Here is a 25,135-nt window from a genome sequence, read left to right as displayed (position 1 = left end):
CAATATAGTATGTGAGGAGAAGAAATTAGCGACTAGATCAGCAGACATCTGAGCTTGTTGTCAGTATTGAAACAGACAAATTATATTGAATGATGCAGTCATCTAATAAAAATCAGGTTTGTTTTCATGTCTTTGGAATGAGACATTTTAACAAGTACGAGCACAGAGAGCCGCAGGACGGCTTCTCTCAGGGATGTCGCCATTTCTGACACATTCTCCAGCTCTGCTCAGCAAAATCTCACCTGTTGTTGCTACCTGCCTGCTTCTCGTTCCCAGCTTAATCTTTTCGGCAGGGTTGCGAACATTAATCAGCTGGCTGGAGTGAGATTTTGAATTCGAGAATAGTCTGCACACTCATTTACATGTATGTCACAGATTTTTAATAAAAAAAAAAATAGTCTATAGGGTTTGCCCAATGTTCTTTTTATGCAGTTAATTTTAGGTTTGTAATGGAATAATACAGATTTGCCGTAAGATTACTTGCATGAGCTTGAGAGTCTGAAAGCGTGAGAGTCACGGCGGATGTGTGAGCGCTGGCAGTTCTGTTTGAATGTGCAACAAAACAGGCTCGTTTCAAATGCCGAAAGGCTTCTACCCTCCTGGGTCGGCTTGTGGGAGAAACGGGCGACCTTGTTTCGGTCTGAGAAACACCTCTGACCGCTTGCGCCTGAGGTGAAAGCGGAGAGCGGCAGAGCGGAATGGTGGGTTAGTACTGCGAGGGAGCACACACCAAGCTGGACACTCTCTAATGGCGGATTGTTTACCGCCGTCGGGGGTGGGTCATTGTCTCTGCCCCTCCATTGCAGCCTGTTCTGTGTCTGTGGTTAATTGTAACAAATGGGAAGAGAGACTCACTCTCTGCTGTGGAACAAAGAGCTTGGCTGATAATCAAAGGAGCTGGCGTGGCAAATGCAAGTGTAACAGGAGAGTCGGGGGGCACGTATAATAGACAGCCTCTTTAGGTTCATTACAGCTACTGCAACAGCAGCACAAAGAGCCTGAAAATCTATTTCCAGCCCTCAGCAGCACACAGATGGTCAGTCTTTGGTCTGAGGAGTCTGGTTGGCGGTGTGTTAACCTTTAACACACCGCGAGTCCATTTCCTGTTTGTCACTTCCTGCAGACATCATCAGGGGTCATCCCACTCAGCCAGGAGTAAACGCATCACTGGCTATGCTCAGCGTGGGCTGGTTCGCTTTGAGTCTAACTCCCAAAGAGCTTCTCGTAAGTCTCCTGTCAAACTGGGGTGTGGTATCCTCTGCTCGTCTCCCTTCGCATCGTCGTAAAGCCGCTGCTCTGCGACGTCCAGAGGAACCTCGGCCTTGCTCATGCAGCACGGCGCCTTCCCTTCTCAGTTTTCTAGGCTGAGCAGAAACTAGGTCACAAAATGTCTATAAGAACAGGGAGTGAAGCCCTGTTCGGGAAGCCGTCTCCTGTGAGGGTGTCGAAGTCCCCGTCTGTTTCAGCACTCAGGCTCAGGGAGACTCTGCCGTCGTGTTCGACCTTCTGGATCTGCTTGTTCCTGTGGCCATCCTGCCCTTATGTTATTCTATTTATTTACTTGGCAGGCAGAAGCTTTCATTCAAAGTGAGCCGTGGCTCGCAGTTTAACTTATTCATATGCTTGGTTTAGTGCCACAGAGACTTAGCGTTTCCTTCGATGGTGCAACAGCAGTTGCACTGGTGGCACTTGTCGCACTTTTAGTACGACGACCTGCCTCATAAGCATGGCGGCGCCTGCCAGCCTGAATTGCCGAAGAACACTGAAGTGAACAGTTGGGGTTCACACACAGCAAGGGATCATGGGATTGAGCCGCACAAAGGGCACCGCCGTCTCCGGGGCAACGGCGACCTTGGAGCTTACTCGCCCCTGAAGAGCCGCGCTGCGGCTGGCAGGGGCTGAATTGAGGGGGTGGCATAAACCACCAGGATCGGCTCTGTGGGGGTGGCCAGCATCTCCAGGAGCAGAGCTGGGAAAGGGATGAAAGTGGCCCTGCTGGTTCTCTGGTGCCTTGATGCATGAGATCCCGCAGCAGGATTAACTCATTAATCCCACTGCTCCACATCTGCCAGCTTTTCAGGTCAATGTCCCAAACGTGGGGCTCAGACACCGGGGCGCCCTTTAGGTAAGGCGACAGCATGCAGTGGTGCCCCCTGCTGTGTGTCTCCCTGTCACTTACACAGCGGACGACCCAGAATGAGCGTCACCTGCATTCACAGGTGCTGTGTGCGAGAACTAAGCCCCCCAGGGAAGCTAACCACAGACAGCAAAATGCATCTAACTGGTAACACTTTACACGATGGGGCACAAATAATACAGCATTATGCTATTACTTATGTATTAATTAACCACAAACTAAGTCTTAGTCACATATTGATCTCATGTTAATTCATCATTAATGAACCCTGACGCATGTTTTATCTTAAGCAGTTACTTTATTTGTTACTATATCTGTTAATTCTATAAACCTTTATGATCTACTGAAGGAACAAGAAATGAATAACAAGTTAAGTGCTGATCTCATGTTTGTTCATTCAGTCGTGACGCATCTTTTATCTCAATTAACGGCTAAATTTGTCCATGATTTGTACTTCAGTAGTAACTAAGTAATTTCTACTGTAAGTATATCTGCCCAGTCCAGTGAAGCGTGAACCCACGTGCGCCGTGAGTCAGGGAGCCCCGGCTGGCCTTCTGCAAGCCCTAACGTGGCGCTTTATAACTCCAACAACATGAGGCTCAGAAGGATGGAGGGGAGGCAGGTACTATGGGGCTGTAAGGTCACCTCAACCCCGCAGGTAGAAATCACACTTTCAATGACACCTCTTTGCTGCCCCTGATGTTTGCACAAAGGTGGGGGTGGAGGGCATGAGGTCACCGTCCTCTGCGCTCACCGGCCGTTTGGCTGACGCAGGGTTACGCTGTCCCCCGCCATGTCGCCCGGGGACGCCTCACGCGTGATGCTGCATGCTGTGTGCGCGGATTCCACCTCTCCTCTAAAGTGGATGGCGGGGCATTTTCAGTGGTAAAGGGCGAGGTGTGTGTGGTCCCGTCTAAGAGCTGCCTGGCCGGCGATGCTTCAGGGGGGCGCCGGCAATCGGCCCTGACCCCCACCCAGCCACAGCACTCACTGCGTTATACAGCCCTGCAGAAGCAATCAACTCGGGATCGATCCGTCAGCTCCATGTGCTCAGCTGTCCGTAGGCTTTATTTCCCATGATGCTGCACAAGAACCGTCATTTTTCGAACACGATTAAGCATGATTAAATGCTGGCCACATTCTCCTCACCACTCACTTATGAACAAGGGCTCCAGCATTTTTCTGATTACGAATAATGGGCCATAAAGACACAAAGGCCCAGAGCTTGAGAGTATTTGTTATTTCTGCCATTGAGGATATTGAAAATACAATGATGATTTGGTTTGTAAGCGCGCTGCATTTCGTGGTCCAGAGTGCCAATTCTAGACCTTGGTCCTGGAGGGCTGTTTTCATCCAGAGCATTTAAGCACACAAATTAATTATTTATTGTGTTAATTAAGCTTGTTTAGCCTCTTCCCTCAGTGCTGAGTGATCATTTAAATAAAATGGAAACGATACTGAAAAAATAACCCAACAGTCTTCCAAGCTCCAGTCCCCAGGATTTGCGCTTACAATGACGGATTTCCCTGTGAAGATGGCCGACACGCCAGCTCAGACCCAACGTGCACGTGTCCATTTGGTGGCCAGCCTGTGCAAACTAGCCAGGAACATCCAGCTGACAGCATGCAGACTGAAAAAAAAAATACATTTCGTCTTGCATGCATTGGCATTTAATCTGTGCAGTGCGTGATCGATTCCAGCTGTGACGGCTCTCTGTAGGGTCCCAGTGCGGGGAATGCGAAGGGGGTGCAGTATATTTGCTGGCGTATGCTTGGGGGAAGCGACCTTCTGCCTGTGAAGGTGTTGTTGCTTGTTCCCTGGCAAGGTGCTCAGAAAGGCTTTCCCTATCCCCATCTTCGGGGGCCACTGCGTAAAACTGATTTTCCGCCGACCTCTTAAGCTAATTCTTTAACAGATTAGTTGGAAGAAAGAATAGGATACATAGTGGTTTCCCTGGACCAGAAATCCTTTGTTTATAAGGATTTCAAACATTTGGCCCACTGTTCTTATTACAGCTATCATTCAAAATTAAACAGGAAGCTGAACACACAGTGGCATTAATATTTAGTTATATACACTCTGTGCAGTTTATTGCCACTAATATTAAACACACGAACAAACAATAACACCCTCTGATTATAGGCATCACAAATGTATTGTTTTAAATTCTTTTAAATAAATAACCGTATCATTCATAAGGTAATGCATGATAACGCTCATCATTGGCACAATTTAACCATTTAGAAACGTTTATGTATTTTAATCCATAATTCATTTTGAAATACCACAGCCTGTCATGTGTGCCAATTATGAGCGCTTGGGGAGTTAGCGAGCGCAGCGAGGCTCCGGAGGTGTCCCCTTCTGCAGTCTGAATACTGAAATTTCTTTTTCATATCGCACAGAAGAGTGTCATGCACAGGACTGGGAGCACAGAAGTCACATGGTTGCAGAAAATGTGTTAGTTTGTATTCTAGCTTCAAACCACAATGTGTGTCCATCGTGCCGTTTCCTTTGGACATTTATAATGCAGTTATGTGGAGGGTGTTTATAATACCCGTTACCATGGCGAGCTCACAGCATGCAAACTTAAAGTCCTGTAAAACTCTCCGCAGTGGTTGCTTATCAGCCACGGCCGACTCGCCATCGGCTTCCCTGGTCCGTGGTCCTGTCTGTTAATGGCATCTGATTCTGTTGGCTGCATGGTACCGACTCCTAGTGTCGTTTGCCGAGCTCTAAGCCGCCGAGGGCTACTGGTGACGTACGGCGTGTTCTTGTCTGTTGTCTGGAGTGTACACGAAGCCAGCTGCTTGGGGAATTACCTAAAAAAGCACATTAAAAAGATTTTACTAGGCCAATCGCTGGACTGAAAATCTAGTTCATGCATGAATTTAAATTCTTAATCACGCTTCCATTTATCAAGTCTTACCACTAAATTCACTGGAATCGCAGTAATAAGAGTGCAAGCTTGTGTTTGTTCTTCCTTGGCTGGCTCAGGTACTATAACCTTACCTACATTCCCAAGTCCTGCGCATTCTCAGGTATGCAGTAACGTTTGACGGAATCTTCTTCCTGTCCTGCTCCCAACGCAGGTCGCTGACTGTTTTTACAAGGCTTCTGGGTTAAGTTCTTCTGCCATGACCAATGGGTAGGTCCACGTCTCAAGGTGTACAGTGACAGCTGCTAGCATCGCTATGGCCAGACCCACCAAGCTGTGAATCTGGCCACTGCCATAGTGATTGTGGTGACAACATGAGGCCCCCTCATGCTGAGGGCTGGCCGTTCAGCTGCCTGTTCTTAGTGAATCATTTCCAGGGTCCCACAGTGTTTGATTAAACAGGAAGTTTTAGCTCACCTGGAGGTAGGACCCCGCCTACATGGGAGTTTTGCTAAACATTACACTCCTTCACCATTTTCATTTCTGTCCTCTAGCCTATTTAATTTTTTTTTGGCCTATATTTTTTTTCTCAAATGAAAAGTGCCAGTTTCGCTATTGAACCTTTGCTACACCGATACATGAAATGCATTAATGTGATTTGTATCATAGATATAGCTTGGAACAGCCTTGGAAACTGTAATGAAATAACAATCATTCCTCAGAAAGGTCCAAGGGGCTTTCTCATGAAAACTCATTCGATATGAATAATGGCATTAACTGATTTTAGATGGATTTTTTTAAGTCAATGTATGTCTTTAATTAGCAGCACTGGTGACTGGCTGCCTGTGTATGGCTGTTCCTGTTAGGTATCACGAGGCAGAATAGCAGCTAACATTATTACGATCAACATTTAATGTTGCATTACCCCTGCTTCTGCAGATACTTGTCCATGTATCCATCTTTTAATCACTTATCCTGGTGAGGGTCGCAGGGACCACAAGGCTCAGAGACACCCTGAGTGGAATGTCAGTTCACAAGGTATATACCTTCCCAGTTACAGGCTGTGAGAAAGACCAGTGTGATACAGGGAGAGCAGGCCGACCCCACACACAGGTCCAGGTGCAGAATAAACCTAAACCAAGTAAAAAGATGCCATTTGCACAAGCGGTTAGCACTGTCATCTCAAACCTCTGGGACCCGGGTTCGAGTCTCAGCCAAGGTTCCATGTGTGTGGAGTTTGCATGTTCTCCCCATGTCGTTGTGGCAATTTCTCCAGCACTCCAGTTTCCCCCCCAATGTCCAAAAACATGCTGAGGTTAATTAGAGTTACCAAATTGCCCATAGATGTGTGTGTGTGTCTGTGTGTGCATGCGTGTGGATTATGTTTATATTACATTGTGGAGAGAAAATGTTCCCCACGAAGTTATAAAAACCTGTTATTTTGACGTTGTAGGAACCATTTTTCAGGTTCCAACGAAGATCTGTGAGTGCAATCAAAAAACTAAAAATACAAAAAATGTCAAAAATGACTTATGGTATGGCATAGGGCTGGGTGGGGGTTACGGTTGTCATGTTGGGGGTAGAGTGTTCCCCATAGAAATGAATGGAGAGTCCCCACAAAACATGTAATTACAAGCTTGTGTGTGTGTGTGTGTGTGTGTGTGTGTGTGTGTGTGTGTGTGTGTGTGTGTGTGTGTGTGTGTGTGTGTGTGTGTGTGCGCGTGTGTGTGTGTGGGCATGTGATTTATATATTAAGTTGTAGGGACCAAATGTCCCCACAATGTGATAATATCCTGTTATTTTTTCAGGCCCCACAAAGAAAAACTAAACATTTGTGAGTGCAAACGGCTAAAAATGTTAAATCTTGTATTTTGTTTGGGACATTATGGTTAAGGTTAGGGGGGGTGGGGGTGTGCCTGCATGCCTATGTCTGCGTCTGCATCAGAGGTAGGCTGAACCAACACGGAAAATGAATTAGGCAAGATCAGAGAAAGCCTGTTGCCAGTCTCTCAGTGCTTTGTAGAGAGGCTCCAGTTTCACGAAGGCATTCAATTGGAAACCAAATTGCAGGAATAAGGGATAAGCACAGTTTCAGCTGACAGGAGATGTTTAGTAGAGAGAAAACCAATATGTCCAATAACATGGATTAAAATAAAACTACTAAATAAAACTAATAAATCTACACTGAGCTCTGATTAGCTAGATCCTGCCCTCCATGCACGGCTCAGAGCTGGATGGGTCTTCTCTGCGTTTAGTCATTAAAGGTTTTGAGACAGAACATCATAGGATTCCCAGAGCTCCTGGGGATGAGCCAGGAGCCATCATCCATCCATCCATCGGACAGATGTTCCGGTCAGCTTAAATGCTGTCTATGTAGTTGATGCTCATCCATGACTCCCTCACAAAATACAAGGAACCTCGACTGCAGGGGAGTAGGTAGAGATAAATGGATAGGGGGGCTGGGTCTTTACTGGGGGGGCTAATGGCAAACTATTTATGACTTAAGTCAATAAATGTACATTTATTTTGGGGGACTAAAAAGAACTTTAGGCCCCGGCTCCACTGTAAAGCTGCAGGAATAAAGGTTAGTATGTATGCTGTCAGGATCCATTCAGATCTGTCATGGGGCTGCCTGCGTAAATAATCACATTTCCTGGCTGGTTCTGATGGCCGGGTGCCTGCATAACGTCCCCGGGGGCCGGAACCAAAGGCCTTCAGTATCAACCTTTGACTTTTATGACGTACAAAAATACACGACGCAAACTCTGTCTCTTTGATGTCTCGGAGGCTCACCTTGAGTTGCGAGCGGCTCGCTGGAGGGATTTTAAAAAGACACATCTGTGACAGATTTAGTAAGTGGAGCATGCTGGCGACTCTCTGGCCCAGGTCTCCTGGTACAGGGTGTGTGCAGTGCCCACACCTCTCATCCACCGCTGTGGCGGTACAATCCAGCTCAGTCTGCAGAAGATTATCGGCCCCGGATTGTCATCCGTCCAACATACCCGTGGTTGCGTACGCCAGTCAACATATTAGCAATCATCCTGGGGTTTAATCTGTTACGCTACTGCTGTTATCCCACATACTGTCTGTCCTGGATACTCTGAAGCCTGCTGAATGGCTGAGAGTATTACAGAGCATCAGTCTTAGTACCAATGCCGCTGTTGGGGGAGGAGCCTTCTGAAGCACCGCCAATCACAGCAAGTGTATACCTTATCTCCTCCAATTATGTTTCTGTGAAACAGTGGGTCAGGGAACCGTGTCAAGAATGTTATGGGTTCAACTTCTACGGTCAGAAATTATATCACCTTTGGGTCCTCAAATCATGCCCTTAGTCTCAACTGCTTCAGGTTAAGCTTCATCTGCCATTTGTACGAGAACGGGCCTATCTAGGAATGTTCGTTCCTTTTACACACACAGATGAGAGCAAAGCTTGGGGTCTGAGCACATGGTCAGCATTATTTTTATTTTTTTTTGGGGGGGAGGGGATTAAGGTGAATTATTACTCTACCAAGCATAGGATTTGAGCTGGTGACCTTCTACTCACAGACACAGGCCTAACCTACTGAGGGACACCTGCCATGAATACTGACTGACCCTGAGCTCTGACTTCAGGCTTTGATTCCCTGGATACTGACTGACCCTGAGCTCTGACTTCAGGCTTTGTTCCCTGGATACTGACTGACCCTGAGCACTGACTTCAGGCTTTGTTCCCTGGATACTGACTGACCCTGAGCTCTGACTTCAGGCTTTGATTCCCTGGATACTGACTGACCCTGAGCTCTGACTTCATGCTTTGATTTGAACTGACGCATCTGTTAAATAAATGTAAATAATAGGCACTGTCCCAAAGAAGCTGCAGTTGGCCTCAATACCCGTGTCACAATCTTCTGCTATGGTCTGCAGACTGGTGGGGAAAGCCTGGCCATGGTTCCGGGAGACACCCTTCATACTTGGGGTTGGGCACTCACCAGAGCCACGCCCCATTGTGGGCGGAGATGCGTGTCACATGGTCTTTAACACTGGCGGCCGCATGATCTCGGGGGAGGGGCTTGTTTCCCAGCTTTCACCCTTAGCTTGTGACACGCTAGCGCCCCCAACAGGACAGCCTTGGCCCTGCTGGGGCCTGCCGGCGGGTGGCGGTGTGCTGCATACAAGTGGGAGTGCGACTCCACATATCCTTTCACTGCTTACAGCTACAGCCCCTGAAGGCCGTGTTTCATGAACTTCACTCCTACATCTTACATTTATCATCCCTATGGTCTCGCTCTGAAAGCCTTCCTTTTTAAACAGGTCAGGGCTGGTACTTCTAGTACAATATAATTATGGTTGCAACTCGCATAAAAGCACACATACTTAGCGAGTCCCTTTCTGTGTATTTGAATTTATATGTGGCAATTACTGAGATATTATCCTAGAAGTGAATCATTTTTTAATGCTCCTGAATTTGCTAATGGGCTTTTCAGTTCCATCTGGAAAATCTCCGTAAAGCTCTTTAAGTCCTTTATGTTGTACCAATGTGAAATATTGAATTTGATTAGTTGTGATTTTATGTGTCCACCGGGAAGTATCGTCCCCAAACCATGTTGCCACCAGAACAAACACTCGCAGGGGATGCCTGAGGGTGGATTGACATTTTCTTGGACCAATAAAATCCCCAGCAGGCCAATATTTGCTGAATGCATGAGCTGCTCATCGCTGCCCCATAGACTGCAGTCTTACAAAGCAAGATTGTGGGAGTTAATTTAAGTATGTAGGTCAACCCACAATAATTACTCCACATAAAAATGGAGTGGCTATTTGGGTGCAGTCCAAGCGTCCGTGTATTTAAAGACTCGGAAGCTTCGAAATACGAAATGAAGAACTGGCAGAGAGAGGGAAAGGTCCCCGATTGGGTATAGATCTGCTTCTCCGTGGGTCATTTGTGTTTTCATTACAAAGTCATCTCGATATAAAACGGCAGTTTCTACAGCTGTGTCCAGACTGTCGGTGCGTTTATCACGCTTCTCTGACCTGGTTAATAAAGGAGCGGGAGGAGCACGTCCCCAAGGACCCCAAGGAGGCGCTATCTGTTTACAGCTCCAGGCGCGTGGTCAGCTCTTTCTGCAGTAACTTTTCAATTAGCTTTTAAAATGACACCTACACAGCCGATCAAATCACGGACTGATATGATTTCTTGTACAGTTAATGGTATCATTTTACACAAGATAATAGGCGAAAAAATGCAAACGCTGCGCATATTGAGGAATTATACTCACTATTTACTGCATAAACTAATTATCTTTTCTTGCCATTTCAGTACTGACCATCATGTTTTTATGTTATTGCATGGCTAGACCAAAACATCGAAAATAGTAATAGAGCTCCCTCTCCTGGTTATATGTGTACATAGACTCTTTTTCATCCTTATTTACACCGCATTTGAAAACGAAGGATCTTGCTTGAGGGGCGGCATGGTGGTGCAGTGGTTAGCACTGTTGCCTCACACCTTTGGGACCCGGGTTCGAGTCTCCGCCTGGGTCACATGTGTGTGGAGTTTGCATGTTCTCCCCATGTCGTCGTGGGGTTTCCTCCGGGTACTCCGGTTTCCCCCCACAGTCCAAAAAACATGCTGAGGCTAATTGGAGTTGCTGAATTGCCCGTAGGTGTGCATGTGTGAGTGAGTGGTGTGTGAGTGTGCCCTGCGATGGGCTGGCCCCCCATCCTGGGTTGTTCCCTGCCTCGTGCCCATTGATTCCGGGATAGGCTCCGGACCCCCCGCGACCCAATAGGATAAGCGGTTTGGAAAATGGATGGATGGATGGATGGATCTTGCTTGATGTCGTAGACTGGCTGTGCATTTCAGTACTGAATATTTCAGTTGAACCTATCGCTCAATCACCTACTTATCCTGAACAAGGATGCTACGACACCAGCAACACTTGCAAATACAGGAATAGCAAGCGAACACCACGCAAGTCCCCTAACCATGGAAGTACAGTATGAGGTAACAGTGCTTCCCCGCTAAGCCGCCCCTCAATTAAATGTTTTCAACCAGGCTAAATTGGACTGTGTAACTTATCAGTTAGATATACAATTATAAAATCGGGACTTTTTCGGAGGCTGCTCCCCCTATCGGTCATACAGGAGTCTATCCTCTTCCAAACTTCCTCAATGCCCCACCATGTGAACAAGATAGTGACCTTCCATCTGTTGTTCTCACCCCTGTGGGATGTGTGATAAGCTAATTAAAAAGTTCTGTTAATGAATGTCTGCTTCCAAGTTTAAGTAATGAATTGTTGGAATTTATGGAATTTCTATATTTTTTTATTTTTCAAAATACCTTTCCCTGTATTTTAAAATGCTTCACATTTTGAAGGTTTCAAATGAGGCTCTAGCCCCCCAATCTCTCCCCCCACCCGCTGTCGCCATGACAAACAAAAGCAGATAAGGATGTAACGGATGAAAACAGAATACTAGACTCCTTAAGTGGTTTTCTATTTTACATTGTACCAATAGGTGGCACTGTAATGCTTATCAAATGTAATGCACATCTGTGTGTGTATGGACTTTTCATGTTCTCCTAGTGTTCCTGCTAGCACCCCATGTGGTTAGATGAATTGTGTTTCTGAATTGTCCCTGTAATGGACTGGTGTTCTATTCTAGAACTAGTTCTATTCTAGTCCCTGCCTCCTACTGGACACTTTACTGGACTAATTAAGGGACATCACTAGATACTGTGTTGGATTTTAACCATCTAGTTCCTTAAAGGGAAATCAATCCATCCATCCATCCATCCATCCATCCATCTCCCAACCATTTATCCAGCAGAGGGCTGCAGTGAGCTCGTAGCTTATCCTGGGAAGCACAGGACAAGACCATACTCTTTACAGAATCCCTGACCGTCACAGACACAAGTACAGATGTCAGATCACCTAACTGCATACTTTTGGACTGTGAGTAGAAACTAGAGTACCTGAAAAAGACACACTTAAAACAGGGAGAATGTTAGTTTGGATAAAGGTGGGGTGGTAGCTCAGGGGCTGGGTTAAGGATCCATTTTTATGTCCTGAAGGTTTCGGATTTTCGGACTTGCAGCGTGATTGTATCACTGTTTGTCTCGTGAGCAAGGCCATCAACCATAATTGCTGACCCTCCTCGCTGATCCTCACTTGTTGCTTTGGACAAAAGTTTATTCTAAATAAATGAATGTAATTAATTAAACCGTAATTTATTGCGATATAGTTACTGATGCTTTCTTTCACAAGTTTGCTACTGTGGTGGGTCAAGTTCATAAATGAACGAGGCACAAGGTAAATATTTTTCTAAACCGATACACATATATTTTTAAATAGTATATTAATGCTGGCATATGTTTTAGAAACTATGCTGTAACGCAAACAGCAGAATAATAAAACACATATTATCTGTGAGGAGTGGGTTGAGTGGTTTCGTTGCTTGCGGTTTGACATACGTATTACGTCCTGCGTGACGTAACACGGAACGATACCATTTCCTTTCAAGGAGCTTGTTACGTCACCACTAAGGTGACAGTGGGGGCTGGGGTAACAGAAAGTGACAAACAGGCGGTTTAGTTAGACCGGGGGGTTAAACCCTAACAAGGAGACACGGCAGCAAAGGTGTTTATTTTGAAATTACTAACTCTTCACTGAAAGGTTAGTGCGTTTGTATTGTCTCATTTGTACTATTGTTAACGATCTTCTTTTTAAACTTAATCGGAAGTATAAGAGAAACCTTTTTTTACTTCTTAGCTGTATCTGCAGGGTTGGTAGCTATCGATACGTTACCTTGCTTAATTGTAGCATTGCTGTTTTTCCTTCTGTTTTTATTTTGTCGGTCTTTAACCTAGGTTTCTTCTATTTAATTCTTTTATGGAAGCCTTGGGTGAACTGCCTTCCATTGTAGGCGTATGATGTGACATTTTCCGGCCAAAGTGTTTATTTAAGGACTGACACGAAAACTAGCTTTCATATGTGTACCATTTATCTTCAAAAAAGTTCACCTGTTAAGTTTAAAACTGGATTGGGTCTGTGATAGTTTATCTCAGACCCCAGACAGACAATCTGTGACGGGCAAGTGGCAAAGGGACTAGCCGACGTCGCAATTTAATCTGTGGCCATAACCGGTACCCACAGTAACTTTTTTACTTTTTTCAGTTAGCAAGAGGCTTTTTTGTTTTGTAATTCGCACCGGGCAATGGCGTCAGTGGGAGAAAAGAAATTTTTATAAATAATTATATGCACCACCAAGCTTAATACAAATAATCGCCCGTGAATAGTAAAAAACAAACAAACAAAAAAAACACCTAGGTAATACTATACAGTATATCACCACATTATCTTTGTCTCCCTATAAAATAATTCATACTTTTCCTTTAAGATACTATAGCAAGATGTTTAAAAGGTTTCCTTTTTTCCCCTCTCAACCAACCTTGTAAGATTAAAAATTATAGTGATGATTGACATCGGGGTTAATCAATGAACAGTGTCGTGGGCGTGGTCTTTGGTAATAACAGCCAATAATAGCTAAGTGGGCGTCGGCTCTTTTTCTTGCTTTTTTTTTTTTTTTTTTTTTTTACCTTAAGTTGTTGAGTTGTACTCCATAGTGAAAAGAAGAGAGGAGTAGAAAGGGGAAATTGGGGACGATTCCGTCGGTAAGTTCGGTGCGGAAATGTGTCGTTTCACATACTAGACAGGCGATAGTTATCAAGCATGGCCCGAGAGTGACATTTTGCTCAGTGTACGTCGGCTGCCGATATGTTTGTACTGTGCTGAGTCGAACAAAAGGGTAGTGTTGGAAGGAAATGAAGGATGTGAAGGGACCGGGACAGGGACCGGTGACTGGCGGTCGGTGCCGATAGATGGACGGGGGCTTGGCAGCAAAAAGTTGCAGAGACGTCGTGTATTTTCTTAAAAAGAACGCGGTGAATGTTCATCGGTGTCTGTCCGTTTTTCTGCTGCGGCTCGCAGCGCTAGCTGTCTGCCCCCCCCTCCACCCCCTGTAACACATCCCTGCTTCCCGACCAGCTTCTCCTTATCATTCTCATCTTGCCTCCAAATGCGGGTCCGCTGCTCCTTCAGCGGGTTAGGGCATCAAATGCTCCCACGGATACTGCTGTCAGATCCGTCGTGGTGCTGCGCTCGCCGTTACTGAAGCCGCTGTCTTCGTGTTAATGGGCATTTGTAATAAACTGGGGTTCTCTGGCTTGGTGTTCCGGGAGTGATACCCCTTTATTGATGGTTAAGGGTTTTCTGTGAGCAAGAAAAGCCTCTCCTTGTCAAAGCCCCCCCCGACAATTGTACTTTTTTGGTGGTATTCTGTCGGATTGCATTTGCATTTCCTAAGAGACTCAAAAACAGGTGTGACCAGAAAAATGACAGCAGGTTTTATGGGTTTTTTTTAGTTTGGATGTGGTTTCATGTTGTTGTTGTTGTGTGTGTGTGTGTGTGTGTGTGTGTGTGTGTGTGAAGCATTTTTGAATATAGAAAATGTGGTGCTTTGTGTCCAGCTTATACAAATATCACATCCTGCTTTACAGCTGATCCTGTCTGTCAGGAATTGCTGGAAATTAAGAGGGGGAAAAATGCATTTAATCAAATAAACATGAGCACACTCACTTCGTCCTAATTTCTGCCTTCTGCTTAATTAAACTTTTGTAGAACCTATTACAATCCTTTCGGAACATTTTGTTGATGTTAAATTGTCTGCATTTTAAATATGGTTTGGGTTTGGTGCATTTAGGGGATGCGAAGCTGGATTTGGTTTCCGTGAGCAATTTGCTTGCTTCAGTGTATTAAGACCCTGGGATTGGTTGGCATTGTATTTGTCTGTTTTTGTTTGTGAGTAATTGGATAACCCAATATCTTTTCTCTTAGTCTAGATAAACAATAGAACAAACTAAATGACTCTTGACTGTTGAGTTTGCAGTCTTTTCCCGTTGCGCTCTCTGGAGCTGCTCAAGTCATCAGGCTGTGCTGTATCACCTCTGACTCCACTGGTCCAGGAGGGTCAGACTTACTGCTATACGTGCGCGATGACTGTCTCTGTGCTGAATCCGCACGTGCGTCAGCTGAGGTGGAGCAGCACTGCCATTGCGTGCCTGTGCCATCACGCAGTGGGCATAACGCGGCCAGCAAGGTTACCGCAGAGCTGGTACACCTGTGTGCAGTGGCACATGGATTCTCTGAGAAAACACAGGCAGATATAGATTGGGGGGGGGGGGGTGTCACTGCAGTTCATCATGTTTTATACCCACTATGCACAACAAAGCAACACATCACGGTATAGGCAGATGCAAGTGGCTGTTCTCACAAAAATATGGACCTGTCAGTTTTGATCTTTTTAATAATTTTGTGCTGATGTCATTCGTAGCTTTATGAAGTGTGCTGAGTGCCCTCTGTTAAATATTAGAATATTATAGTTGAAGTGCCTCTGGGATGGGGGGTGGGGGGGGGTGGGTTGAGGTTCTTCAGTATCGTCCTTTCATGACCGTCCTTCCCTTTGGTCCCAGGGGAACAGGGGGGGGGACTAGTATCACACGGTGTCCTGTGATGATACTCAGAAACCAAGGCCTTGAATGACTTGCTGGTTCTCCAAGAAAGAGCCATAGGGCTCCTCTTGGAAGTAATGTGTCTGGAAAGCTGCAAATTAAACACTGAAACCTGGATGTGGTTACATCTTATATGCTGAAAAAGAACCTATGAATGAATAAATGGCCGAGAAGAGGCTTTTGAAGATTTAGTGAATCAACTGTTTCAGGATTCCCTGAGAACTGCTAACTGGGGTTTTCGGGAGAGATGAAACAGGAGGGCTAGCAAATGAGTTTCGCTCTGTGTGGAAACAAGCGTGACTCACTGCTCAGTACGTTCACTGTGCTGCTCGGTGCCAGTTTGACAGCAGGCCCACCTGGAGCAGGGTTGTGTTACCCGGCCCTCCCCCTAGCTTGACAGCAGATGGCGCTCTCTCCATGCACTGGTTGGCTGGGTTCTCCCAGCCTGTTGCGGGCCCTACGAGCCCCTCTCCACACGTCCCGCTTCCATGGTTCTCGATGCCGATTCGTGTGACCCTTTGCCGTGCTTGACTCTGTCGTCTCTGGGCTTCCGCAGGTGGGATATGGCTCAGGAGACCAACCAGACGCAGGGGCCCATGCTCTGTACCACTGGCTGCGGTTTCTATGGGAACCCCCGAACCAATGGGATGTGCTCGGTGTGTTATAAGGACTATTTACAAAGACAGAACAACAGTGGCAGAGTTAGTCCCTCAGGTAGGCCTTCCTAAGGTGCTGCTCCAAGGCAGCTGGAATGAAGCTCCATTCATGATGGTGCCTTAAATGACCTGCAGATGTTTTGCTTTTCTGATAACCGCAGTTCACCTTCAGTTCAGATGCTTGCTGCCAAGCCGGCTGAAGTTAAATAAATGAACCAAGCTTGTGTTGTTTTGTAACTGCCTGTGGGCTGCAGCAATTCTGGTACCTTCCCCGGGGTATAAATTCAAAGGTCTTCTCAGAGCTCTGCAAATATAACTTTGGGGTCACAGTGGAGTTCCCGTTCCTTAGCGACGCCCCCCTGCTGGTGGTCATTCCGTAAAGCTTCCTGTATTGCCACAGCCTCATCCGGGGTCAGCGCGTTGGGGGAGTCCCTGGCCACGCCTCGCACGGACAGCGGCGTCCTGGTGCTGGCACCAGCGTCGCCCTCGGCCACTGGCACCCTGGAGTCCAGCAGCAGGTACGCTGTTCTTACCTTCTCTTCGTCAGGCTCCTCATTCCAGAGGTGACTTCAGAAGGCTCTGGTAGTTTCTGCCTTGTTTTTGACCCCCTCAGGGGGCTGCAAAGCCCCTGGACTCGTATGAATATTTACCATACTTATTGTTGACCGCGGAGATGTACCTGTAACCAAAAAGACTGCATGTGTTGCTCCGTCTTGTTCTATCAGACTGGTGAACCATGTGTACTGAAAATGTGACTCGCTCTGTGAGTACCGCCCCGTAGACCAGCTCCGATTTTATTTAACAAAAACCACCTGGATTGTTTTTAGTGTCATATCCAGCCAGAATCTGTTATCACAAGCGTCCGTTACACATTCTGAAGAGGACGACTCAACGGGGGACAAGGCAAGGCCGAGAACGGACCATTTACAGGGTACCCTGATTTCCCGATTCTTCATTTCGCTAGCGTGATGTCCTGCTTAATTTGCAAAATGGGCTCTACTAATTTTAATTTTATCGCTGAAGTGCCACTGATCTGGAGCTAAGTGCACACCTTGACGGGCCAGCAGGAGCGAGGTGTAACAGCAGGATGGCTGGGATGTATCTGAATAGCCGGGGGTGTGGTGCAGACCATAAAAACAGGCTGCTGTTCGGGGGATCACCTCTCGCAGGTGCCCTTTCCTTGTTTTCAGTGGTTTTTAACAAGGAGTGGACCAACGTGTCACTAGTTTGTGTTGAGTGATTAACGTTTTTTCCTTTATATCATAATTCCAAGGGTGATAAACATAACGTCATTATAATATTCTATGATTTGAAGCAGTCACATCTTTTTACCAAATACAATCCAAAAAATAGGCAATAAACAAACGCCATTTAGGTTTATGTGTTGGCTAAATTAAAGTTGTACATCTTGCCCACTTCTGGGCTTACTTCAGCTGTAAATGAATGTAATTCATAAATGTATGCATCACGATTAGTCCTAGAACATCCAGGTCTACACACTGCCACCACTTAATGTTACACAGGCCACCTCTGCTCATCAAGGCTTTGCTTAACTTCGGCAGTAATTGGACTTTTTCATTTTTTCGCTAAATGGTGATGTATATTTGCTGAAAAATGCTGTTCCTAGAAAGGGGTTTGTCTATAAATGGAAAATCCTAGCTGCAGTAAAGTACCTGTCAGCCGTATCTCCCCCCCAGTGACGCCCCTTAAACCCTCATGGCCGACCAGGCCGATGCGCAGTGTCCTGTAGTACCCGGGGCAAGGCTGACCGGATTAAACAGCTTTCAGTGATAATTCCGTCGTCTTTGATCCTGAAATACCTGGTTGAAATATAATTGGAGTCCTTTAAGAGCCTTGGGGCAGAATTGACTTTATGTACATATTTATTTTAGTGGAATTCTCCTTTACAGCTTTTCTTCTCAGATAAGCTCATTTATCTGCTGCCTGTGGTGACATATACTCCCCTGTGCACGTGCTCAATGTGTCAGAGGGCTGACGGGGTCATGCTGCCATTTTGCTCATCGTGGACTTTATTTTTCCACTCAGTCACTCCTGACACTGCAAACAAACCGTCTGTGAATCTTTAGCTGTAAAGTTTGTAATAGAAAGCAGGAAAAGTCCAGTATGATCATGGCAATGTGCCAGCTAGCCACTAGATGGCGACTGAGAGTGAGATGTTTATCTGAGCATGTGTGTTGAGGGGGGGTGGGTTTCCCCCTTTGCGATGGTCAGATCAAAGAAAATAGGAAGCACTTGAAAGATGATTAGATGGAAAGTATGACTGACCTTAAGTAAACACCTGGTCAGGACTCTTCTGGAGAAATGCCTGACCTAGACTTTGTGTCCATCCCTCCAGCGTCGGTGCCAGAAAACACAGAGCGGGGTTCTGCAGAGGGCCAGGAATCGTCCCCCGATAGACCCAAGCAGAAGAAGAACCGCTGTTCGATGTGCCGCAAGAAAGTGGGCCTCACAGGTCGGTGTTCTGGCTGCTCCATTGTCCCTGTGCATTACCCTGCCGTGTCGCGACTTTGTCATTTAGCGGTGTCGCGGTCTGGGTCTTGCTGCTCCCCCTGTCACGGTCCCATAGTGACAGGGTACAGATGCCTTCCAGAAGGGGCCTGTTTGCCTGCTGCAGACACATCTTGCTGCTCAGTCTAGACTTGAGCGTATTTTATAATGGGCTTGGTCACAACACAGGGAATGGAGTGAGCTGCTACATTTCTGCTTTAATGGTAAATGTAGTAAAAGTGCTTTGGGTCGCAGGCCAAGCCAATGGGATTGTGGCACTTCAAATGTTGTAAAGCATAATGTAGGAGGAATAAGGAGCAGGTACTGGGGTGGCCGTTGTTCAGACCCCATCCGTGAGCGTGTGCTGGAGGGTACGTACCTGACCCCTGTGCGCCTCGTACCCAGGCTTCGACTGCCGCTGCGGAAATATGTTCTGCGGGATCCACCGGTACTCGGACATGCACGGCTGCACCTTTGACTACAAGGCCGACGCCGCCGAGAGAATCAGGAAGGACAACCCTGTCGTCGTCGGAGAGAAAATCCAGAAGATCTGAGAATGTCTGCCCAACCCCCCAAGATTAAATTCTTCACGGAGATCTCAGCAATACCCCTCCCCCCTTCCGGCCCTTTAAATCATGCATGTCACCTCAAAAAACATGCCTATTTGAACCTCTTATTCAAAGTGTTTCCTTTGAAGTTTTTTCACTTTCACGTTTTTTTTTTTGTGAGTCGTGTCATATGATACCTACTCGGGTTTATGTGATTTTCCTGCCATTTTTAACTTAGCGTGTCCGTTTCCTCGCAGTACGTTACGGCAGCAGAGAGACTGAAATTCGATGTGGATAAGATTGCATGGTGCCCCGCCCCTTTACTTTGTACTGTGTATATAGTTTTCCTATATTTCAGCACAACTTTTTCTGATAGTGTTTTTAAGGCACTAATAGGTATTTATCACTGAATGTATTCAAATGCGTGTGGCTGATCCTTTTTGCTCTACATTAACAAAACGATTTTTGCAAACGTTTGCGTATTTTTCTGTGTATGATCTAGAGGTATGAACGTGTGTGCGTGAGCGGTATGGACTAGACTGTTTGCATTTCACTGTTGGCTGTGAGTTTTATTGGGAAAATATAGTTCATTTATATGAATGCACAAAAGATGTATAACCCGAAAGAATTGTGCTGTATTTATGTTAGTTAATTCACTGCATAACTTTGATCTCAATAAAGTTAATTTTAATTTTACTCGTTGCTAAGTTCGTGGATTTCATCCATTTAAGTGAGGTTTTGGTCTGGTTATGTACACTTCGTACATCTCCAAAGTTAATGATCCTTTGTCTTATCGAGGCGAAGACGTACGCCTAGTTTTTTATTTATTTATTTATTTAGTTAGTTAGTTTTTGATTATTCACAAACATATCAATAACCTTAACGCTCCCTATGACGCGTTACCCTGAGCTGGGGGTGTGTGATCTGCCGTGCCGGCCTTATTGATTGTGTTTAGACATTGAAAAATGTCTGTTATAAACAAGGGTGAAAAAAACCCACCATTCACAACTTACCTTTTTTCTCTCCAAGAAATACAAGTCACAGTACACAGCATCATATGACAATCTTCGCTATCATTTAACAAACTGACATTCCAATAATAATGATAATGCAGGTAGGCCTATATACGATCCAGAATTGCATAAATATATTCACTAGTTCTTAGCAGTCACAGCTGAATAACGAGAGAATATGAAGGCACTTTTGCATTTGTTCATGAGTTGTATCGAATCCAAAATTTTACCAATTTCTTTAAGAAATCCCTGTAGAGTAGGTGGGGTTTTTTTGTATATCATAGGTTATAATGTTTCCGATACCGCAGGACTGAGCTGCAAACTACGTCACACCAGAAGCGGGGTGTTTCCTGTTCTTGAGTACTGACCAATATAGCTGCAGTCGTTTATGTTCATCAAAATGTTCGTAAATTAACGATAACAGATGTCGATCAGGGCATCGTTTAAAGCTCCAGTGCTGGATGATAAAGCAAGCGTACTCAACAATGGCGACTGAATGTTATGTGATGTTCACTTTTCTATCAGGAGACGTGTTTATTTAAGCAGAAATGGATTTGGTTCACCTTACTATTCTGGACCGCAGAGCTTTCCAGCCGTCAGCATTTGTCGGATGAGGTAAGTGCAACTTTAAAAATCGCCTCCTTGTCTAAAAATACCGGATCTGGTAAAAAAAACAAAAACTCTTTTCAAGTGTAGAAGGAGTCCTACCCAGGCACAATGTGTCATCCGCTGCTTCCGGAAAGGACCCCGTCCCCCGCCTGTGCCTGAGCCCCTCCTGAGCCCCTGCTGAGCTGCAGCAGCCAGGCGTCTCTCGGCCCTCCGACGGCGATCACCATGTGAAGAAGGCTTACCGCATGCTACGTAATGTACTCAGATTTGAATATTTTGAACAGTTCGTCATCGAAATTTGACCCCCCCCCCAACAAGGAAATTAAGCTTGTCAGGGATGGGGAGGGACTCTGCAGATGCACTGAATTTACAGTAGTACAGTCGCTATTAATACAGAAAGTGCCATCTTATTAGCTCACGCTGATGCTGTGGAGCAGTGTTTTCCTACCCGATCCTCAGGGACCCCAAGTCGGTCCATGTTTTTTTCTCACTCCCAGCTCCTTGCCACACAGTCCACATTTTTCCTACTGGGAGACATGGAACGTCGGGGGGTCCTCGAGGACCGGATTGGGAAACACCACTGTGAAGGACCTGCTCTGTCTTGCCTCTGATCCCTCACTATACCTGTCCTGCCCTGTTTTACCTCTGGTCCCTCACTATACCTGTCCTGCCCTGTCTTACCTCTGGTCCCTCACTATACCTGTCCTGCCCTGTCTTTCCTCTGGTCCCTCACTATACCTGTCCTGCCCTGTCTTACCTCTGGTCCCTCACTATACCTGTCCTGCCCTGTCTTACCTCTGGTCCCTCACTATACCTGTCCTGCCCTGTCTTTCCTCTGGTCCCTCACTATACCTGTCCTGCCCTGTCTTTCCTCTGGTCCCTCACTATACCTGTCCTGCCCTGTCTTTCCTCTGGTCCCTCACTATACCTGTCCTGCCCTGTCTTACCTCTGGTCCCTCACTATACCTGTCCTGCCCTGTCTTTCCTCTGGTCCCTCACTATACCTGTCCTGCCCTGTCTTTCCTCTGGTCCCTCACTATACCTGTCCTGCCCTGTCTTTCCTCTGGTCCCTCACTATACCTGTCCTGCCCTGTCTTGCCTCTGATCCCTCACTATACCTGTCCTGCTCTGTCTTGCCTCTGATCCCTCACTATACCTGTCCTGCTCTGTCTTTCCTCTGGTCCCTCACTATACCTGTCCTGCCCTGTCTTACCTCTGATACCTCACTATGCCTGTCCTGCTCTGTGTTGCCTCTGATCCCTCACTATACCTGTCCTGCCCTGTCTTACCTCTGATAACTATACCTGTCCTGCTCTGTCTTGCCTCTGATTCCTCACTATGCCTGTACTGCCCTGTCTTACCTCTGATAGCTATGCCTGTACTGCCCTGTCTTACCTCTGATAGCTATGCCTGTACTGCCCTGTCTTACCTCTGGTCCCTCACTGTGCCTCTCCTGCTCCGTTCACCTGCAAGTTTTATTCCCTTTAATTCCCTTTAATTTAATTTTCCATTAATGTCCCTTTAAATCCCCTTAAAACGAGATTTTACTAAATCGATTGTATACTCTAAATGTGCACTTTTCATTCATTTTCAGCTTTAAAAGGAAATGGATTCCCCCCCCCCCCCCCCCCCCCACAAACCAGACAGTGTTCCTCGTGCCACGATCAAAGACCTGAGCTGTTGTTTGCACGTCCCCCTTAGGTTGTGCGGCGAACCCAGTTTCCTCTGGCAGTCCACTGATGTGTGGTTAGGTGAATTTGCATTGCATGTGAGTCTGTGTGCCCAGTGATGCACTGGCATCCTGTCCAGTGTGTTCTCTGCCTTCTGCCCTGTGAGCTTCCTGGCAGAGCATAGAGTGTCCCTGTACTAAATGAGCAGTTGGTAGATTAATGGATGGATGGATGGATGGAGAATCAGGCGCTGCCATATTAATTCCTGAGATTGATCTTTGTATGTGTTTGGCTTAACAAAACAGATTTTCTTGACACTTACTTGTTCCTGTCACCTGATCGAGAAGTTGATTCTGATTGTGTGATTCTGTTCCCTTACAGTCTGTTCAGCAAAGTCTGGCTGCGATGAGGCTCCCTGAGTCCTCTCAGAAGAGACCACTTGCTCAAAAAAAGAAAAAAAAAATGAGCGTAGGATTATTTATCGCCCACAAGAGGGCACTGTGTCTCACCACAGTGCATGTGAAAATTGTTTTGGGTGAACACCTCAGGTAATTACACAGGATCGTGCCACCAATGTGGGCATCCAGGGGAGGAAGGGGGGGTGTTTCCAGGGGAGGAAGACTTCTGATGGCTACCTGGTAATGCCATCTGTTCTAATAATGTTCACCACGTGTGGCCCTTTCCCTGAGTAATTCATGAGTCTGTTGGGTTCGTGGGGTAGAGTTGGCAGTCAAACCCTGTTATAGCATGACAGGATCTATGAGGAATGTGGATGGATGGAGTCCAGGTTTTAATGAGGTTCACGACTGGGCTTTTGTCTGCGATGAGTTGGGTGGAGCTGAAAGGTGGATGTGCAGTATATTGAGCCTGTCTATAGCTGACCATGGAGCTGCCTGTCATGAGTCATACAAATCCAGATCCTAGAACACAGGCACAAGCTGTCTGCTAATGGTCTGCTGAGCTCATCGCTGCCCAGGTCATTTCACATGGCAGAGACCCGCTTTGGGTTGATTCCTCCAGTCACAGTAGTGTCACCATTGTTTGTGCCAAGTCAGTGGCTTGGCATTGAACTAGACCAGATGAGTCCATATCACGTGCTGCTTGCGGTGAGTTGACTGCAGTGTTTTAACATTTAAAATCCAAAACTCCAGAGTCATGATTAAATAATGGTGGTATGACAGGAACAATCAATAATTAAGCAGCTGAATGTGTCATTAGCTTGTCACTGGTGTTTGAATAGAAGAGAGTGGAAATGCCATTTGCTTGTCAGGCTTTTCTTTGTCCAAATCGCTATATTGCTTTTCTTCTGGCACCCGGTCAGTCATATTGTACAATACAGTAGTTGTGTTGAACGGGTCTTTCCAGACTGACAGGAAGGTTATCTCTTCTGACCTCTGACCCTTTGTTAGTCCGGGAAAGAGGCTAGGAAGTTCACCGCCATCCAGTGGCCACATGGGCGTGAATTTGGGACGGCCCCGATGAGCGAGCAGGGCCGTCAGAGTCATCCGTGATGTCACACCTCTACGTGGCCCTAGAAACAAGTAATGACGAGTTGAGTAATGACGGATGTGTGTTTAATCCGAGGCTTAGCTACAAACAAGCCTGAATTTCAGTGTCTGGCACCAGGTTGGTAAGCAGCTGTCCTAGTGGACCTCCCCTGAATCCTGCCGTCCCACAGAACCTGAGAGGTCCATAGAGGCGGAGCACTGGGCTGTCGGCTGTAGACTTTGGGTTTGAAGGCAGGGCTTGTGGCTGTAGCTTCTGGGAAAACGGGCTCTGCACTATCCACTTTCCTCCTCACCAGTCCCTCATATCTAGTTCCCCTGGGGCATTTTCTTGGGTAGAACTTTAGGATGATCGTTCCTGTCGCAAAGGCCCGAGAACACGCGAGGCCTCGCTAATAATATCTGCTTGATGTCCTTGACGACGAAAGAACCCAGGAACCCAGATATGCCAGTTCACAGTAAAGGCTTAGGTCACTCCAGATGGGACAGTCAATGAGTCATGTGACATGGCAATGGGACTCAGGGCTCACTGCCTGATTATGCCCCAACTACCCAATCTTCCTATCATGTGCGTATGTATACATGTAGGTTATTTTGCTATTGGAATCAGCGGCGACTGTGTTCATATCCAGCCGTTTGCCCCTCCCCCTACATCGTGCCCATGTTGCTGCCCAGCCTGTGCTAACGTGAGGCCTTCAAGTCTATTAACAGCCTCTCCATCTCCGCGCGAGGTTACTCACTCTGCATCCTGCCGGTCTGCCGCCCATCCGTCTCTGTTAGAACCGAAACTACGGAAGCTGTCGGCTGTGAAAAACAGGCCACGTTTCTCGCTGCTGTAATTATTTTGTCTGACTGATTATCCTGTAGAACATCGTTCTAATTCCTTTGCTTGCATTGCAGTTTATGGCTGTGATGAAGGAGACGGTGGGTGTTACAGAGTATTTGATTTCGCGCCCGCTTCATAGACGCCGTTTCTTGAGAGCTTGACTGTGGGATCCCGTCGGGCTGATGGATGGTCCAGATCTGGCTGAGTTTACTGGAAGCTGTGGTGATATACCTGATTCGTCC

The 25,135-nt window shown here is 46.4% G+C and overlaps 1 protein-coding gene and 2 long non-coding RNA genes across 6 annotated transcripts; 2 read left to right on the top strand and 1 right to left on the bottom strand.

Moving 5' to 3' along the window:
• Nucleotides 1–12,533: 12,533 nt before the first annotated feature.
• Nucleotides 12,534–19,966, top strand: LOC125705908 (AN1-type zinc finger protein 6-like). Of its 2 annotated transcripts, none has more exons than XM_048972254.1 (6): nt 12,534–12,664; nt 16,115–16,272; nt 16,615–16,732; nt 17,042–17,145; nt 18,571–18,687; nt 19,128–19,966. In XM_048972254.1, the coding sequence occupies exons 2-6, from the start codon at nt 16,122–16,124 to the stop codon at nt 19,274–19,276; spliced, it is 639 nt and encodes a 212-aa protein (XP_048828211.1). In that variant the 5' UTR covers nt 12,534–12,664; nt 16,115–16,121; the 3' UTR covers nt 19,277–19,966. The 2 variants fall into 2 exon arrangements, with proteins under 2 accessions (XP_048828211.1, XP_048828212.1); XM_048972255.1 differs by lacking the exon at nt 12,534–12,664 and adding an exon at nt 12,692–13,662.
• Nucleotides 19,967–20,305: 339 nt separating this feature from the next.
• On the top strand, nt 20,306–23,104 carry LOC125705913 (uncharacterized). Its single transcript, XR_007381765.1, has 3 exons — nt 20,306–20,898; nt 20,980–21,144; nt 22,594–23,104. It is a non-coding gene; the product is annotated as an uncharacterized LOC125705913 (long non-coding RNA).
• LOC125705912 (uncharacterized) lies at nt 21,512–22,033 on the bottom strand. Of its 3 annotated transcripts, none has more exons than XR_007381762.1 (3): nt 21,821–22,033; nt 21,631–21,706; nt 21,512–21,592 (listed from the first exon to the last, which is right to left on the bottom strand). It is a non-coding gene; the product is annotated as an uncharacterized LOC125705912 (long non-coding RNA). The 3 variants fall into 3 exon arrangements; XR_007381764.1 differs by having other exon boundaries at nt 21,631–21,820; nt 21,859–22,033; XR_007381763.1 differs by lacking the exon at nt 21,631–21,706 and adding an exon at nt 21,707–21,820 and having other exon boundaries at nt 21,567–21,630; nt 21,859–22,033.
• Nucleotides 23,105–25,135: the final 2,031 nt, after the last annotated feature.

The sequence above is a fragment of the Brienomyrus brachyistius genome, chromosome 13 (genome assembly GCF_023856365.1).
Source record: "Brienomyrus brachyistius isolate T26 chromosome 13, BBRACH_0.4, whole genome shotgun sequence".
In the NCBI taxonomy this organism is placed as follows: domain Eukaryota; kingdom Metazoa; phylum Chordata; class Actinopteri; order Osteoglossiformes; family Mormyridae; genus Brienomyrus; species Brienomyrus brachyistius.
Note: the sequence above shows the minus strand (reverse complement) of the source record. Positions and strands in the feature narration are given on the sequence as shown.

What these genes read in the sequence shown, in the direction of transcription:
- LOC125705908 (XM_048972254.1), top strand. Translation starts at nt 16,122, where the DNA reads ATGGCTCAGGAGACCAACCAGACGCAGGGGCCCATGCTCTGTACCACT. An exon ending in TGGCAGAGTTAGTCCCTCAG is followed by an intron (nt 16,273 to 16,614) that starts GTAGGCCTTCCT and finishes GTATTGCCACAG; the next exon opens with CCTCATCCGGGGTCAGCGCG. An exon ending in CAAGAAAGTGGGCCTCACAG is followed by an intron (nt 18,688 to 19,127) that starts GTCGGTGTTCTG and finishes CCTCGTACCCAG; the next exon opens with GCTTCGACTGCCGCTGCGGA.